This window comes from the organism of the source record quoted next, unplaced genomic scaffold, assembly GCF_019419815.1.
Source record: "Pyrus x bretschneideri cultivar Hongxiangsu unplaced genomic scaffold, Pyrus_bretschneideri_v1 Contig12, whole genome shotgun sequence".
NCBI lineage: Eukaryota > Viridiplantae > Streptophyta > Magnoliopsida > Rosales > Rosaceae > Pyrus > Pyrus x bretschneideri.
The window spans coordinates 6,352,172-6,370,850 of NW_025999413.1; the positions used below are offsets into that span (position 1 = coordinate 6,352,172).

An 18,679-nucleotide genomic window follows, 5' to 3' on the forward strand; every position below is an offset into this window, starting at 1 on the left:
TATATCGACAAAGTGTGTTTTGATTTGTAGCGAAGCTTTTATTTAAAAACAATTTCTTTAGCAAATTAGTTTTCGGTAAACTCTACGTACGTACGTACGTAATGAGATATTTGCATGGAAATGTGTAGTAATGTGTAATTATATATAAAGGTGGGGTGGAACTTGCAGTTGCAGGGAGGAAACTCATTTGTTTATATTACGTAAGTTGTTGGAAAACGACTGTTTGCCCCCAACAATATCACACAATTCACAAAAGCATGAATTTTAAAATGGAAGTGAAGAACGGAAGTACTTCTTTGCTCCAATCAAAACACAATAGCCAGCTAGCATTCATTTGAACCTTGAAGTCATACTTCACCTTATGCAAAAAAAATGATTTTATATAGTTTTTAAAAATTAAAAACTCTTAAATAATAACTATTCATAGCAGAAGTACGGTGGCACATCCCAGCTCGGTTCAACAAACAACGTAATCACTTACTAACTTAATAAGTTTGTGATTTTGTAACAAGAAGTTTTCGGTGTAATTAAAAGTGAAACAACTCAATATAAATTTTGTTTCATTTTGTGACGAAAATCGGTGGAACGATATAGAGATACAAAAAAGAACTTGCACATGATTTTTATAGATTTGAACAAAACGTATAATAAGGGTTTCAAGAGAAATTCTTTGGAGGATTCTAAAGAAGAAGGGAGTATGGGTAGTATACATCCAAGCAATAAAAGATATGTATGATGGAGCAAAAACAGCAGTACGTAAGAACTCATGAAAGACAAATTGAAAGTTTTCCCATAACCATACGGTTACACTAGGGCTCAGCTTTTAGCCCTTACCATTTTGCATTGGTAATAGACAAGTTAATGAGCATATTTAAGATGATATCCCTTTGTGTAAACTTCTTACAGATGCTATAGATGAACACAAGAGGGAGTAAATGCGAAACTTAACCTTTGGCGGAGCCTAAGCATGTCAAAGAAAGTATATAGATGGCAGGTTCAGTGGGAATGGGGGTCCAAATAAGATAAGGATGAGGATTGGTCAAGAAGTACCAAAGAGTGAACGCTTTCGTTATCTTGGATCTACCTTGCAAAAGAATGGAGAATTAGATGTAGATCTCAATCATAGAATACAAGTTGGACGGATGAAGTGGAAGAGTGCATTGGGTCTGTTATGCGCTCGTCATATGCCATTAAAGCTAAAGAAGAAATTTTATAGGATGATAATAAGGCCAACAATGCTTTATAGAACGGAATGTTGGGTAGTAAAAAAGAAACATGTGCGTAAAATTAAGGGGCACATGAGAAAATATAGTATTATGAACGAGGAAGTTCGAGGTAAAGTGGAGTGGCTACAATTTAAGATAAGATGAGAGAAAATTAGTTAAGATGGTTTGGATATGAACCAAAAACCTACAGATGCTCCGATTATGAAACAGAGACTCGGGCTAAAAGGGATAGAGAAAAACCTAAGAAGACTCGGAAAGAAACTTTAAGAAAAGATATGAAGTACTTGAAACTGACGAAAAATTTGGTACAATACCGAGTGCAATAACGTTATAAAATATGAAGTACACTACTACAAATTTGGCTATAAGCCACCCTTTTCATTGGTGGCTATTGTCAAGTGTTGCCACTCACATTGGTGGCAAACCTCTATGGTCACCAAGCACCCACTAAACTAAAGAGTGGCCTATGTAGAGGATTCTATTGTAACAATGGCTACCAATATTGCATTGGTGTCTTTCCTGCAGTGCCACCCTAATTCACATCGGTGGCAAAGTTACAAAATAATATTAAAAAAAAGGATGCCCTGTGTGGGCACCCAAATTGAAGTATCATATTTCTTTTTCTATTTTTGGTGAGAAAACAAATTGTTATATCATTAAAATATAAGAATACAATTATAAATTTGCATAACTGATATTTTATAGAATTTTGTACAAATGTTGGAACCAAACTTTAAAAAGTCTTCGATCCCTTTGTTTCCAAGAGCTTAATCATCTCAATAACTTGAATCTGATCATCAGCTGCAGCCTGCACCCAAAATCAAACCCACAAATTTTGTAAGAATAGTGTTAACTCAAGTCCAATCGAAAGTGATTGGAGTTGAGGACAACACTGAGATATGATCATATAAATACCAGGAAAAATTAGATTTTCAAGGGGTTTGCAGTCATAATTTACCATACAAAACTCTTCACAAATTCACTGCAACCCTTTTGCAACTTCAACTAAGAACATATTAAATTGACAAGTTCATGAATATGCAAACCACCTTCAACCTCGAAACAACAAATGATCTCCCAATTAGCGTGGGTATTCAAGAACAAGATAAGGAAAACATAGATACTATATTTATGACCAATAGGCAGAGGACAAGATACAACAAAGCATTTACATATGAATGAGGGAGAACAGAAATGAGAATGGAATATCAGTGAAGAGCGCGCGCATACTTACACATATAAATGCATTAACATTTCCTCTTTTTTCAGAAACTAAAAAAATCAGGACATTCCAATACAAGAGATCACCAACTAATGATCAAGGCAGCTACAAAACAGAAAACAAAACAATGAGTTCTAATTGAATTTAATTTACATATACCCTACACCATTAAGACTTAGTAATAAATTAGCGTTGATGCCCGCATGATGTTGCGGGTCATCAACAGTGACATTATTTTTCAGTCAGATATGACATTTTAATTACATAATAGAAAATGTTAGAAGACAGAAATTATAAAAGGGAAGTTGATCATAGTAACTCTTGACAAAAACCTACTTGGCAAGAATGGAAAATTGGTGAAAATAGAAATGATCAACAAAGAAATCCATAAACAAATCAGTAACCTAATTTATATAGCTCTAGGATGAATTATGTTAATTTGTTTATATAGGAGTATAACAGAAGGATGGAACAAAACATGTTCATTCTTGAGAACAGATGTAATTTTGCACACTGCATATATGTAGACTAAGGAGAGTGGTAACATGTAATTTGTGCAAATTAGGATTTTCATTCAAAGAACTATAATAAACACAATTAAAAGAAAAAAGTGATTCAAACTTGTTCTTCTCTTAAGGAAATTACTCACAGTAGAAATTCTGAATGGACGAAGTTTTGGCTTCCCCTTTCGGTTCAGCTATACTTGATTAACTAGGAACCTTTTTTTAATGCAATGAATGCATTCATGAGAGAAAGAGAGGAATATTAGGTGAAAAGTATTGCCAAATCATATAGAGATCAAAATCTTGAATATATATGTTTAATCATATCAAAGTGAGTGTGTGAAAGGGTGTAGTCTGCATAATGGGCAACATTTTCACTGCTAGAAAGTTGGAAACTAAACTTCTACACAGATATTTGGTTTTTATTAATTCCCTTCGGGAATCAAAAAGCAAATTGTTCGAGTAATGCAGGTAAATTCGATATTCATATGCGTTGATCAATGTAAGATGGTTATAAGTTATAATTGTATCGTATTAACACCAAAATGATCATAAATGTAAGTGTTCGTATTACGGAAGTAAGGGACTTACAACAATTGCTATGAGCTCTACCAGTAGTCACTCCAAGCATCGTAATACAAAAGTAAGGAATTTACATCAATTGCTATGAGCTCTACCAGTAGTCCCTCTAAGTGGCGCAAGGGCTAAAATTATAAATAAGAAGTAATTTAAACAGTTTCACTTAATAAAATATTGTAATTTAAACAATGCATGTATATTCAAACATCCCAAAATAGGAATGAACTTCCAGAAAACATGCATATGAAAATAAACAGCATTACTCACCCATTGAGTTGGACCATCAAACTGGAGCGTTAGAAGGATCATCATGTACCTATGAAACCCAGAGGAAAATCTTAGCAACCCCAAAGTTCGTATATAAGCGTGAATAAGTATGCGTGTATGAATCTATTCATAGTGAAGAAGATTACCTTAAGAAACATTTGCATTTGCAGCTTCATATGGCTATACAACTAAAAGCACCGCATACGAAACAAACTCCAGTTGCACCACAAAAAGAATATGATCTTTCTCTTGACTTGTATTTGTAGTTGTTACTGTAACATTTACAGACAGCATACATAAGCACTGATTCGATAATTCTAAAGAAAAAAAGCTCTTATTCGATAATGCACCAAATCCTATCCAAAAACCAAAAGGCTGCCATATCCCTAGATTAACAGAGCATCTTTCTTTGTTCCAAAACAAACTGCAATTTGCTTTGGTAAAGTAGAAAGATTACCAGATACCTCAGGCATAATCTCGACTTTGTTCCATTATTCGAGCATTTTACTGTCCCTTTAGTTCTATCTCTCAACATTGGATACACAATAAGACAGTAAAAACAAAAGTTAGTGATAACTGTCACATAGTGAAGGAAAATAAGACATTCACATAGTGATAGCTATTTACTGTCATTTCTCATCATAATCTTGACTCTATTCCATTATTCAAGCATTATACCGTCCTTTTAGTCCTACCATATGTGAATGTCTTCATATACATGTAGGCATATATATATATATACATATACACACACACACACACTGAATTCTGAAAGCAATGAGAGAAATATACCTTTGGGTTGTTGATGCCAGACGGGTAAGTGAGGGATTTAAGATGTTTGAGAGCAGGAAATTTTGAGCAATTTGTGTGAAAAAGTTGAAGATCTTCGAACAGAGTGAAGTGAGTCGGCCTGGACTAAAATAAAGAGGATGAACTCTAGAAAGTAGAAAATGTTGTTGTTCAACCAATCTTAAAAGTAAAGAAACCATACTATTAACATATAAATAAGTTTTATATATCAATGTTTACCTAGATTGACTTGAATCTGCTGCCGAGGGGTCTTCATTGCTGCGACCCTCTCCATGAACTTGCTGTAGTTACTTTTCGTCTTTTCCTCCCTCATTCTCTCCCTCATTTTTGCACGCCGCATGCCTTCCCTTCACCGAATCCCTCTCTCTCTCCCTCTCTCGCTCTATCTCTCATCCTCTCTATAAGCCGCATGCCTTTCTCTCACCAAATCCTACACCGAGTCGTCGATCCCATCGAAAGGGTTAGGGGGGAGGCAATGAGTTGAGCTCAGGGATGAGAGAGAGAGAAAGAACGGCCGGGTTGAAAATTAGGGTTGTCTAACTTCGTATTTATTTGGGGGTGAAACTACTGTAGAATAGGATTATTAAATGAAAAAACAATTATTTTTTACAGATAAAAAGGAGAAGACTGAAAAAGAAATAAAAAAAACAGGTCCCAAAGTTGAAAAAACATGTAAAAAGTCTTTGGTGTAATTTTAAGAAATAAAGTTAGTTAACAGACACCAATCATTGGTGGCTGATTTCTTAAGGCCACTGATATTAGTGGCATCCCACTGTAAAGCCATCAAAAAATAGTAAGAGTAACATCTTTATATCTATGGCCACCAATTGCAAAGGGTGTCAAAAAATGGTGTGCAATGAGCATAATTCTAGTAGTAGTATTTGGGTGGAAAAACTTAAAATATATCATCACACGGATTTTTGAAAACTCAAAGTAAACAATAAGTATATTTCCACTCATCTGAATTAAAGAGTTTCTAACTTGGATACATAAAATTAAGCACATTATTTTAGCCAACTTAAGTTTGTAAAGAAACGCACAATTTACCAAAAAACTTAACTTTATGAATAAAAATGTCAGTAAAAAGAATTTTGGACTTCAGAAAATTTTTGGAATGTATATTGTTGATCATTTTCATGGAAGTGATTTAATTACCAAGTTTGTAGGCAATTAAAAACCCTTTTCTAGCTGCTTAGTACTACGGTCTGGTGGTATTCCTCTTCGCTTAGAAGTGAAAGGTCTTAGGTTCGAATCTTGTGGATGGCGAATTCGCAGCCAAATTAGGCTGCTTATTGTGTGGTTTAATCGAATTTTCCCTCCCCCTAGTGTAAAAATGTTGATGTACTAAAAAAAAAAAAATCAAAACACTTTTTTGGAAAAATATATAATGGGGAATTTTAACGAAAAGCTCCCAGTACTGTTCACTTTAATGAAAAACCACATTTTTACACTAAAAAATCAATCCTGATACTATTCACTTTACCCTTTATTTTGTCCTGATCGTTAAAATTAAAAATTTTCAAGTCATTTTCATTAGTTTTCCTTATATAGGGGAGGACAGTAATAGTTAGGGTTTTGGCTAGGGTCTCACCCAATTACCTTTAGCATAAATTCAACCACATGCCCTTATGTCCGGGCAAATGGCTGTTATTAGGGTAAATTACATTTTCATACCTCAGGTTTTGGATCTATTTCAATTCCTTACAACATCTTCAAAACATTTCACTTTCATACCTTAAGTATTATTTTATTTCAAAATAATACCTCCGTTACGTTTTCCATCCATTGATCCGTTAAATGTTGACGTGGCTGCCATATAGCTACCAAATGTCTGCCACGTGACAAAAAAAATAATTTTTTTTTTTTAAACATGAATTTAAAAAAAAAAACTTGAAAAAGCAGAAACCCACCCCATCCCCGCAACGCCTCTTCTCCCTCCCAAGCATCCAAACCACCTCCCTCTCCTCCACTCTCTTCACCTCCCTTCCCATCTAAAAACCCATCCCATCCCACCCAAAACCTAAATTTTCTCACCTAAAAAAAAAAAAAAAAAACAAATTGAAACACACAGTGAACCATAGTTTGCAAGAAGAAGAAGAAGAAGAAGAAGAGGGAGGAAGAAAGAAAAAAAAAATTGAAACTATCCCTCCCCCCTCCCAACTGACCCATTTCTGCAACAACAAGAAGAATAAGAAGAAGAAGATAACCACATTTGCAACAAGAAGAAGAAGAGGAAGAGGGAGGGGGAAATTTTTTTTTTTGAAACTATCCCTCCAGTTCCCACTCCCCCTGCAGCCCGACCAAGCTCCGTTCCATCATCCTCCCCTCACCCAGTGAACCTCTTGCGAAACCCAGATCCCATATCCACCCCCCTCGCCCCGGGCGAAGATGATTTCTGGGATTTTTTTTCCTCCTTCTCCTTCTTGTTGTTGCAGGTTTAGGGATGTTGGGATGCTTGGGAGTGAGAAGAGGTGGGTTTCCGTTTTTGGAAGTTTTTTTTTTTTTTAATATTTTTTTGCCACGTGGCAGACATTTGGCAGCCACGTGGCATATATGTGGTAGCCATGAAATGTTTTGAAGATGTTGTAAGGAATTGAAATAGACCCTAAACTTGAGGTATGAAAATGTAATTTACCCCTGTTATTATTTATGAGAATTGTTATAGGCATTCTATAAATTTTATTTTGCACTTTGAATTTTTTATAAATTAAAAAGAGAAATATACTTGTGAGAAATGTAGAATGAGATTTTCAGTGCTTATAATAATTCCCTTGTTTACAATGTGCAGTTTCATATTTGTGATCGTCCAAGTGGTGACGATTTCAACATTAATATAAACTGAAAACAGCATAGAAAGATCACCAAAAACACAGGTAATTCTTAATAACGCACCGGAGATGTTTCCATACCACCCGACATACGTTCTTCACAAGTTGGCCAGATATATGAATAATGACGTTAGAATTTTCACCGAGGAAGGATATCTTACAAAGATTTTAAAAAATGGATAGCATTTGTAAAACTTCAAAATATTATATATACATATATATATATATATATATCAGCAATAAAAAGTGCAAAAAATCAAACGCCTGGATAATCTTACATTCACAAATATTATAATTGTCGGCAACAAGTTTGTATATTTTAAAATTGTTGCATTATAATTCCGTCACCAATATTATTAAACTCAATGAGATCAATAAAAAATTTACAAAGCTTAACTCTAATGTACGATGTAGAATATAGAAGAAAAAAATAGAGAATTAAAAAAAAATGAGACTTATTTGTTAAATAGTCTCAAATTTGGGATGACAAAACGCATGAGATCGATTTTTTTTTAAAAAAAAGAGGGAATCACTCCGAAATTTGGCTGCACTATGAAAAGAAGAATGTTTTTAATTTTATAATTAAAAATGAACGATTACTCTTCGAGGAAAAGTGAAACATTGTGTTGATTTTAAATGCTATTAAATTGCTTCAGGAGATTAATAAAATATTAAACTCAATTGTGAAATGGCCCAGTGGGGTTATGTTTGATACTTAAAAAGTAGTTTTAAGTGATGTGTTACCTATAAAATATGAACATGTTAATCAATAGTTAAGTAACAATTCAATTGTCAATGATCACATTATTTGGTTTATAAAATTTGATCTCTTTAATACTACCTATTCCTTAATATAATTTTTCTTGGAAGTCAAAATGGGTCCGGACCAGCCCTGATCTCATGGTGCCTCCGCCAGTGGATTCGAGTGGGATGCTCAAATTTGGTAGCAACTTGGTGTTCATCTCAATCTTTGATTTGAGATGAGGGTGAATTCGTAATCACATAATTATGAACAATGTCATCATTGTAAATTAAATAAAAATATTATATGGTACATTGTCATGTTGAATATGACTTTCATATTGGGTGATGTTTTTCACACATTTATTTTTATCTCTCACATACTTTTCTTAATTTTCAATTATCAGATTGAATAAATTGAACAACATCAAATGACAAAAATTAACAAATGGTAGCACCACTCTTTCTAAGTCTCGATATAAAATATTTATTCCCCTCATTTTAATATAACTTAAAGTAGTAAACATTTAAAAGAAATTAATTAAAGACTTTTCCTGTGGGGGTCCGAATAGATTTGAAATTGGTGAGCACTTGTAGCAATTGTACTTGAAAAAACTTACTTAATAAGTATTGGTATATGCCCACGCACTAAGGTGTGTAAATTTTTTTTTTTTTTTTAAATCAAAATTGTAGTAGAGAGGAAGAGAATGAGAGAGAACATGGGAGTGAGGAGAGGGGGAGTGAGGGAGAGAGGTTTATTTATTTATTTTATTTTTAAAATTAGAGATATTAAAATTACTTGTAGATGAGTCTTAAACAAAAAAAAAAAGCAAAATTTTGTTTTGTAAAATTATGTTACTACCCTTAACTTTTTTGTTATGATAAAAAACTAAATACTTTTTTCAACCTCTGTTGATTGATAAAGAAAGTTGTTTTAATATGTAGTTTAGATATATAAATTGATCAAAAACAAATAATAAGAATATATAGAAAAGGTGCGTAATAATTAGTATGGTCCAACAAAAGCCTAGGGTAGGGGTACCCTTCACTCTATATAATATGCAAATTCATTCTGTACCATGCACTATCAAAATTAGCAACTGATAAATTAAGAAGCAAAAGAAAGCAGAAGAGAATTAGGGTTTTGTGGCAAGCGAAATGGGAGAGTGGGTGACGCAGTGGCGGGTAGAATTTTTGGGGAGGGAATGGAACTTTGTGGATATAGGCTCAGTAGTTGTCGTTTTGGCTTTGCATTTGCTTACTCTTTTAGCTCCATTTCATTTCACCTGGCCTGCATTTTGGGTGGCAGTTGCACTCTATTTTGTTGTAGGAGTGAGTGTAAATCTTTCTTACCACAGACAACTTTCCCACCGGAGTTTCAAGCTTCCCAAATGGCTTGAATACTTCTTTGCTTACTGTGGAGTCCTTTCGTTTCAGGTATATATACTTTTATGTACGTTTGCAGAGAAATTTTTGTTAGACTCGTTATTGTACTTTTTGATGTTCGCAGAGAAGTCCGCTTGAATGGGTGAGCATACACCGATCTCACCACCAATTTACAGATACATTGAAAGACCCTCATAGTCCCGTTAGAGGATTTTGGTATAGTCACATCGGTTGGATCTTCGATTTTCGGTCTCGGTTTGGAAGTGTATGAAACTCTTTAGCTCCCTCACAAGTAGTTCTTGCATACAATCACATGTATATGACTTTGTGTCTATCGCTCGCATCCCTTAATAGGTCAGATTATGAGAGATAGATACATGATTGTATATTAGCAATTTGTAAGAGAAAAATCCCTTTGATACACCGAGCTAAGCAAATGGACATACCAATGATAATTTTTCTGAACTTTGAAATTTTGCAGTATGAAGCACGACTTAAGAACGTTGGAGACTTGAAAAGAGATCCATTCTACAGATTTCTTCATTATACGTACCCCCTTCATGCAATAAGTTTTGGAGTGCTGCTCTATGCTGTTGGAGGACTACCATATTTGGTTTGGGGGCTGGTAATTAAATATTGGTTCTTTTCTTAACTTTATAAGTGAAAGACTACCTTATTAGCCCAAAGCAAAAGTAACTTAGGTAATTAGAACCATATTACTTCATGGTGACTTACCATTTGATTGTGGTAAATAATGGTACCTTTATTTTTGGATATGAACATATCAGTTATTCTTATACATATATACACATACACACATACATATTAACTTCTCGAAGTGTGAGTGCGTTTTTTTTTTTTTTTTTTGTAGGGTGTAAGGTCAGTAATTTTTCTCCATGCTACTTTTGGAATAAATTCGATTTGCCACACATGGGGAAAACAAGTATGGAATACTGGTGATCTGTCTAGAAACAACTGGTAATTTTAGCTATGTGTGATGGAAAATCTTCTCCAAGTTGTATATAGAGGTAATAGCTAACAATGTTACAAATTTTGATTTCTGTACGTACGTACGTAGGTTAATTGGATTGATGGCTCATGGAGAAGGTTGGCACAATAATCACCACGCATTTGAACACTCAGCTCGGCATGGCTTGGAATGGTGGGAAATTGATGTTACGTGGTATGTAATAAGATTTCTTGAAATTATTGGTTTGGCAACAGAAGTACAGCGTCCTACTGAGACTCAGAAGAAACGAAAAGCTTTATTAAGCAACAACATGAACAACCAAACCAGGGAGCTCCAGGAAAAGCTTGAAACAGAAATCAATGGCGGAAAGATTTGAACAAGAAAATCATGGAAGCTTGAATCTCGATCCAGCTATGAAGTTCATCTCAGCTATTTAAAATGCAGCCTATATAATATATAATAATGATATATATTCTTGTTAATAAAGCTGGAGTTTAATTACTTTCACTGTACTTTCCTCAATTCACTAACATTATGCATACTAATTAATTAAGATATTGAGTTGGAGTTGTATTTTCATTATATCTAGCATATGAGTATATATCTGCGTGCATATACTGTGGTATTTAGGCTTTCCCGTATGTTCCTACATGAAAATTTTCTATGATATTTATTACAAATATGAAAATGGTATTAAAAATTTCCACTTGTTATGCATGCAAGTGATAAAATAGAAATTGAAGACCGTAATGATATGTTTAATGGTATGGTGCTAATATGTCTTTCTAAAATTTTGACAATACTTGTATATTTGTGCACTATACATATATGTATTAATTATGATTTTGACATAATCCAAATTAATTTTTCCACAGTAACTACTCTAGCTTGTAGAAATATAGCATTACTGGAAAAGCGACTTCATTCAATATAAAAAAAAAAAAAAAAAAATAAAAAAAAAAAGCACAACATATAATATCAGTACAACAAAATACTAAAGTGGTTCATCTCAAATCCAAACCTGAAAATTATCTATAAAAAGAAGCGACGCACGAACCTTTCACAGAGAAAACAAAAGAAAAAGGAAAAATTCACACCTCGTCAACAACTTTTCCAAATCATTCTTCCAAACTTCACTTGAAACAAGAAATAAGCCGACTCGAATAAAATAATAGATGAGATATCACAAACCCCAAAAAGAAAGAAAATCCACCTACTAATTTCTACCTAATAAAAGAAGAATATTAGAAACAATGAAAAAACAAATAGAAAAATATATATAGCACAAGAAGACTAATTAGGAAAGTTTAAAAACCTACGAAAAACAACTCAGAGCGTCTCCAAAAACCAAAAAAAAAAAAACAAAATTCCATGAAATAGAAATTTTATAATTTTTTTGTTGGCCGAAAATTATGCTCTTAAAGGGAAGGATGTAAAATATACATCAATTTTCCAAATCTAATATAATCTTATTTTTCATCTTTAGAAGGTGTGTGTGTGCCGCATGAGTTATAGAGAGAAAAATAAATGAGATACCCAATTTACATATCTTCCATAGGAGTAGAATGTACATCTACATTCACATCTGTGGAAATGCAAAATAAGGTGTAAATAATGTGATTTTTACAATTTAGATTTAGATATCTCCGTGGAGATGTTCTAAAGAAGAGATACGTTGTTTCATGTCTTGATTTATGAATTAGTTGTTGATTCAACTTATTTATTTTTGTTAGCAAGCTCTAAAAATTTAAATTTAAAGAAACCTAACAATGATAGAATGAAGAGATGTCGTTTCATACATTGATTTATAAATTAGTTGTTGATTCACATTGATATAAATAAATAGTCTTGTTAGTCTCAAATGACTTACATGAATAGTAAAGGCATATTATGTTTATATTGAATTCGATATCTAATTAGTTTTTAACTCGTCGAATAAAATTATAGAAAAAACATTGATATAAGTACACACAATGAAAATAACCATTTAAAATTTCATATAGGTATGTTAAACGTGGTCTTCAATATCCATATCCTAGTGAAAAGTTGGGCCATGCACGTAGCAATTGGATCGGCAAGCTGTGCTGAGAGCCTCCGTGATCTGCATGCATTTAGTGAACCACTTGCATGTGCCATGTGCGTACTATTGAATGTTGCATTGATTTCTGCAGACTAATTAGTTAGTAGCGTGTACGTATTATGGGAAGAGGATCATCTCCTGAGCTCAAGATGGGATCTTTCTAATCAGCTCATCTGATCCGTTCAAATTTAATCCAACGGTTTTAAACAGGAGGACCCTCTAAAAGGTATAATAATTGCAACCGTTGAATTAAGTTTGAACGGTCCAGATGGGTTGGTTAGGAAGATTCCCATCTTGAACTCAGGAGAGGATCCTCTTCCCGTATTATGTGTATTTATTCATGTTCTTTCGTTTCAAAGTTTCAAGAATTTATGCAACTGCTTCCCCTTTCCCTTTCAATTTCCACTTCGAGGTGCATGTATACTATTTGGTCAGAGATTTTAAAAGCGACTTGTCATTATTGTTTGTTTTTTTTTTTTTGACAATATTTGGTATTTCATTAATCAATCGAGAACAAGACATAAATATCAATTGGGTACAATGCTCTAGTGACTAATAAAATGATATAAAGGTTAATTTGCACAAATGAGACAACAATAGTAAACCCCTAATAGTGCATCTCCAAAGGAGATGTCAAAAGATAAATGTCAAATGTTAATTTGATGGCTGATGTGACAATGTCAGATTTTCTTTTTTTCCAACCGATATGTTTCTTTGTTATAAATGATATTTATAGGATTCATTTTAAAAAGAAATCAATTAAAATACATTTTTCAAGATCTATAATTGGTGCATTAATAGGACCCACATAATAAAATAATTAAAAAAATTGACATCACATTTTCTCATATGTCAATCCACATAGGATTGACATATCGGTTGGAGCTCACTTCTACCTTCAAATTTGATTACATGGAATTCCACCTAGGATTTGACATCTCCTTTGAAGATGGTATAAGTAGCTACCACATGTACGAGAACTTCCCACAACACCCATACAAACCTGTCACAAAAACGGTATATAACAGATTTGTCTAGGTGATTGCAAACAGTCGCCGCCAAATAGCACGGCCACATAAAGTTATCGTAGGGGTGATGCCACATAAAGTCATCGTTAGTAGACAAGACCACATAATACAACGCTCAAGGCTAAAACCAAATACAGCCATTGTTGCAGTGCGGCCCCAACACTCACTAGGCGAGAGAATAGAGCTAGACTAAACTAGCTCAAAACTAAACTAACCTAAAATAAATTAAACTAGGCTAAAATAAACTAATCCGAGAAGGGAACCACACAACTGACACAATCTGATTAAAGGATAAGACCCTTAAGTAAGGACCACGACAGTTCCATGGCACAAGACGGGTCCGACTACGTACCTATTTAGGCCCAAAATAATATTATTGGGCTGAGCATAGGTTTATGTTCGTCCCAAAGCTTTTTCGAATGTACTATAGGCTGTCTGGTGGTCCTAAGCCGTTTAGGTAGGGCGGTCGAGTCCTATTGCAAGAATGAGTGATTTGGATAAGAGTGGATGGGTCGAAGTCCTAGTACGATAAGGGGTCCTAATGCAATGAGGATTCTTGGCCATAAATGAATATGGCCTGAAAAATGGGTTGAGTTCAAAGTCCTAATAAGAGTAGGATTGGTCGAGATGAGGTTGGATCAGAATGAGAAGTCTTAATCCGAGTATGGTTTTAAATCGATAGTAAGGAAGATTTATTGCTATAAATAGAGAGCGGAGTGCACTATTCAAGTCCTCTCGAATTTAACACACAACTGCCCTGCGTAAACCTCTCAAACATCTTGAGATTTTTTTATTTTCTTTTTCCGCCAACACACCTTCAGTTTGGATAAACAACACTGTGAAGGCAATCGGTGAACATCTTTAGTTGCCATAGAATTAGCCAACCGAGGAGCACATTCAGTTTGGATAAACAGCACTACGTCGAGGCCGACTGGTTACCTATCTAAGTCTTGGTCGAGAACGAGTTCCGAATCTTTATTGGCAAAGGTCATCTTATTAGCCTTCTTGGCGAAGTAAGGTGTTACAAGTTACTACATTCGGCACATTGAATGATCAAATACTCACAAGTGAGTTTCAAAGTTCGGCATTTTGACGCCCGAACCACATTCACCATCAAGACATACATCTCTTTTGAGTACTTATGTCCGTATAATCTGGAGCCGGTTTGACGTGCTTATACTCTTACGAATATAATCACCATCACCGAACCCAACACCGACGATTCATGAACTTCGCAGAACTAGCAGCCTTGTTTTTAGGCTCGAGAACTCGAAGGCCGAGACTTGTTCTTTCCTTGGCCGCAGTTGTGAGATCAAGAAGTCAGCAGCGCGCTCAAAGCAACATCAAAAAATTTTACTCCTCGGCTGAGCTTGGCCGACGAGTTGGCACGCCCCGCATCAACCAAATGACGTAGTTAGCTCATTAGTTACTCGGCATGTGCGCCACATAGGCTTTGTAGTTTTTAGGGTCAATAGTACCACATCCACAAATCCAGCGAAGCAGCAACAATGAACCGTCGGCAACAGAGGTTCTAGATGTGACCATTGACAAGAAGCCCAAACATAGCCACCTCCAGATTTGCATACCCAAACTAAAGCAGCATCATCAATGAGGCATTGAGCTCTAATTTGAGCATGGATTTCGACAAGTCCACAACACCAAAGCAGAGTGATGAAATGTGGCTCCAACTTACCAACAGCTGCAATTCCCAACCCAGATCATGCGTTATACCCCAAGGCAGGGAAGAGGCCTTGAGCAAGGCATAATCCAGTTTTGGGCGAGGCTTGAAGCTAAGTCAAAATGGTGGGAGAGAAAGGTTGGGGGAATGACGCGAGAGGAGAGAGGAAGGTGAGGGGCTGAGAAGACTGGGTTGGGGAAGATGGCATAAAGAAACAGAGGGGGTGGATGGCGAGGCAAGGGAAATCTGGGATGAGAAGGGGGAATAGAGGGGAAAAGGAGGAAGGCTAGGAGGAGAAGGAGAAGTTGCCACCGACACTTTTTTGATAAGAAATGGGGGGCCATTTTTTAGTCGAAGAACTGCTCGACCGGCCGGGGCCGCTATTGCACCGTAGTATTTTCCTAGCTTTGGTCTACTCACCTTACACACCAAAATGCACAGCTAAAATGTGCATTCTTTATTGGTCCCGTTTGTTATTGGAATGGGAATCATTTCCCAATCTCGCATTGGAAATGGATGAATATTAGATTTGGGATTAGTTTGGTATGTTGGATTGGATTGGAAAGGATAATTTTTTAATTTTAAAGCATATTGAAGGTCCAAGTGAACGAACTTTCATTTGGAGAGGAATAGAAGATGATAAGACATGAAGAAAACTCATCCGTTCTACTTATACCATTTTGGAGAGGACTATATAAATAGATAAATTTTCTTCATAAGTAATTTATCTTCTACCCTCCTGTTGGTCGTAGTTTTCATTTCTCAATTCAACATATATAACTTGGAATTAGGTAGTTATCTATTCCAATCTAATCCACATACTAAATGAGCACGTAAGTGTATGAACCAAGTCAAATTTTGAAAACACAGATAGATCGAAGAATCCAAACCAACAGATAAACAGTCAAACTAAAATAGCCCACATGCGTTTCAATCTTGCGATGCAACCGTAATTCAATAAATTAAATAACGTGACAATAACACAATGAGTTTCTTTTATGTGTAAAACCCCACACTCAATGCACAAAATTCACAGGCACCGATTAAAGAATCCACTAAGGAAAAACCAACAAGTACAGTGAATGGTATTATATGATGGAGATTGCCTTGCCCCTGTCTTCGTACTTGCTTCTCATCGTCGCCTCTTGGTCGCACAACTCTGGTCGCGGATAAGCTTTCTCGCACAACTTGATCACACACAATGAATGATATCATATGATGGAGATTAAAATATCTCACTCAAATCACTTTCTAGTCTAACTCTCAATTAAATTCGACGACTTTGCTAGATGGAATTTACACTCAAAACTTTAGCTAAAAAAAGATTACTATCTCTGACACTCTCAGTATATATGAATCAATTTTACTAGTCGAGAGCCAGAAGCACATTAGCCCTAAAGCCATTTTTATATGCAACACCCTGAAAGATCTTAGGCAATTTTTTATCCTGGAAATTACAAAGTTTACACCGCGGCGCGCAGGCCAAGCAACCATTGAGATAATTACATCTTTCTTGCTGATGTAGGCATGCCACCTTGGGACCGAGTTCGGTTGAGGGAGGAACACTCTCGGCCTAGAGTTTTAAAACCTGAAGATAAGGTTATGCAATATACTACTAAGTTTAGGATCTTCTACAAAGATTTGGCTGCTTCAACTATATTGTGAAAATATAAGTACACCAAATCGGTATTATGCTGTAGGGACAAAGATGCTCAAAAGAGATGAGTGTCATTATGGTAAATATTTTTCAGCTGTTTAAATGCCGAATTTTGAAGTGCACTTGTGAGTAAATAATTATAGATCACCTCACTTCATCGAGAAAGCTGAGAATTGACCTCGTTTGGCGAAAGAATCGTAGATTCTTCGCCGACTGAGACTTGGATTGATAAGCAACCAAATTAGAAGTAATGTTGTTAATCCAAACTAAATGTACTTTGATTGACTAGTTCTACGGCTCCAGTAATGTTAATCCAAACTAAATATGCCGCATTGTCAACATAGTGATATTAATCCAATTGCATATGAATTGACGAAGGGGTAAGTGAAATAGTTAGTATTTTCTCAAGGGTGTGAGAAGGGTTTTGCATAGAGCGTTTAACTGTTTATTTAGTTGAAGGTCATTCTACATAGCAAAACCATTTCTATTATAGGGTGAATTTAGTAATGGCCAAACCTGTTAACGTAGAGTCCTACTAGAACTATGACTCCTCGGCACCCACATGGATACTCATCAAACCCCTCTTCTATTGGAACATTATCTCTATCTAGTCTCAACCTATTTGACTTTAACTAGGATCTGAACATAGGTCCCTTTAATTCATTCCTTATCTGATCATCCAGCAAGTTTTGATTCTTGGAATGATTCAAATCTTATCAAAACCCATGATGATTCTTAACAATTTTAATTCATTCAGGACTCTACCGAGCCACACCTAAGTTTGATCCTTTAGTAATCCCAAATTCATTAGGACTCGGTCGAACCGCTGGCACTACATTCCTAGGCTAAGAATGCCATCGGCCTGAAGAATCACCATTGAGCTGAGAATCACGGCCTTCCGTTTTGGTTTATTTCCTCTTGGCCCAAATTCATTCTTTGAGGCACAAACACTTATGTGATTTAATTTTGTGTTATGTAATGTCTAAAAAGTAAGTAGCAAGCACGGTTGAGTTATTGAGTTAATGCCCAAGGCTTCTAACAATTAACAATTGAAATAGTAATTATCTAATACTAAGTTATTGTGTTAGATGTTTGATTCTGAAATGTTGTTAGTCCTCTGTTTGGGTTTTCTTTGTATTTGTTTGACGCTTGTTTTTGCCCTGAGTTTGAATGTTAGTATCTAGTCCATCAAAAAAAGAAAACTCATTCCTACTTTTATTTGGTAGGTGAGTTTGCTTGAGCTGTATTTGGAGCATATAGAAGTTTGTTTTGGAAGATGAAAAGCATCCAAAGCTGTAGATGAGTTGTTACGAAACTCATCTTTATTCCTAAGTTTTTGTTTACTAATTACTTAGACATCGTAAGTCTTTGGCTGACACTGCGTCACGACAGTGTTCCAAGGTTATGATCTTTATTCATTTTGCAAAGTAAAATTATCACTTCATTTAGATTGTGGAAGTCCAATCCCACAACCCATAGATTAAATAAAAATCATAGGATATTTAGTAAATATAGCTATTTTAAGGTTATCTCCAACTTAAGGGTCTAAAATCTTAAAATTTAGTCACAGATAGGTGAATAGGTGAATAACCTCATACATATAGGTGAATAGTTAAACACGGGGCTAGATTTGAGATTTTAGATCCTTAAGTTAGAGATAGCCTAATATCCAATGAGAAATATTTGCATGTATATACTTAGAAC

General features: G+C 35.1%; 1 protein-coding gene across 1 annotated transcript; it reads left to right on the forward strand.

The window, feature by feature from the left end:
* Positions 1 to 9,334: 9,334 nt before the first annotated feature.
* Positions 9,335 to 10,949, forward strand: LOC103954983 (palmitoyl-monogalactosyldiacylglycerol delta-7 desaturase, chloroplastic-like). The gene is made up of 5 exons (XM_009366841.3): positions 9,335 to 9,613; positions 9,687 to 9,827; positions 10,044 to 10,187; positions 10,434 to 10,540; positions 10,641 to 10,949. The coding sequence occupies exons 1-5, from the start codon at positions 9,335 to 9,337 to the stop codon at positions 10,906 to 10,908; spliced, it is 939 nt and encodes a 312-aa protein (XP_009365116.1). The 3' UTR covers positions 10,909 to 10,949.
* Positions 10,950 to 18,679: the final 7,730 nt, after the last annotated feature.

Coding starts and splice junctions, on each gene's coding strand:
- LOC103954983 (XM_009366841.3), top strand. CDS start 9,335: ATGGGAGAGTGGGTGACGCAGTGGCGGGTAGAATTTTTGGGGAGGGAA. Junction 9,828..10,043: donor TTCGGTCTCGGTTTGGAAGT/GTATGAAACTCT, acceptor GAAATTTTGCAG/TATGAAGCACGACTTAAGAA. Junction 10,188..10,433: donor CATATTTGGTTTGGGGGCTG/GTAATTAAATAT, acceptor TTTTTTTTGTAG/GGTGTAAGGTCAGTAATTTT.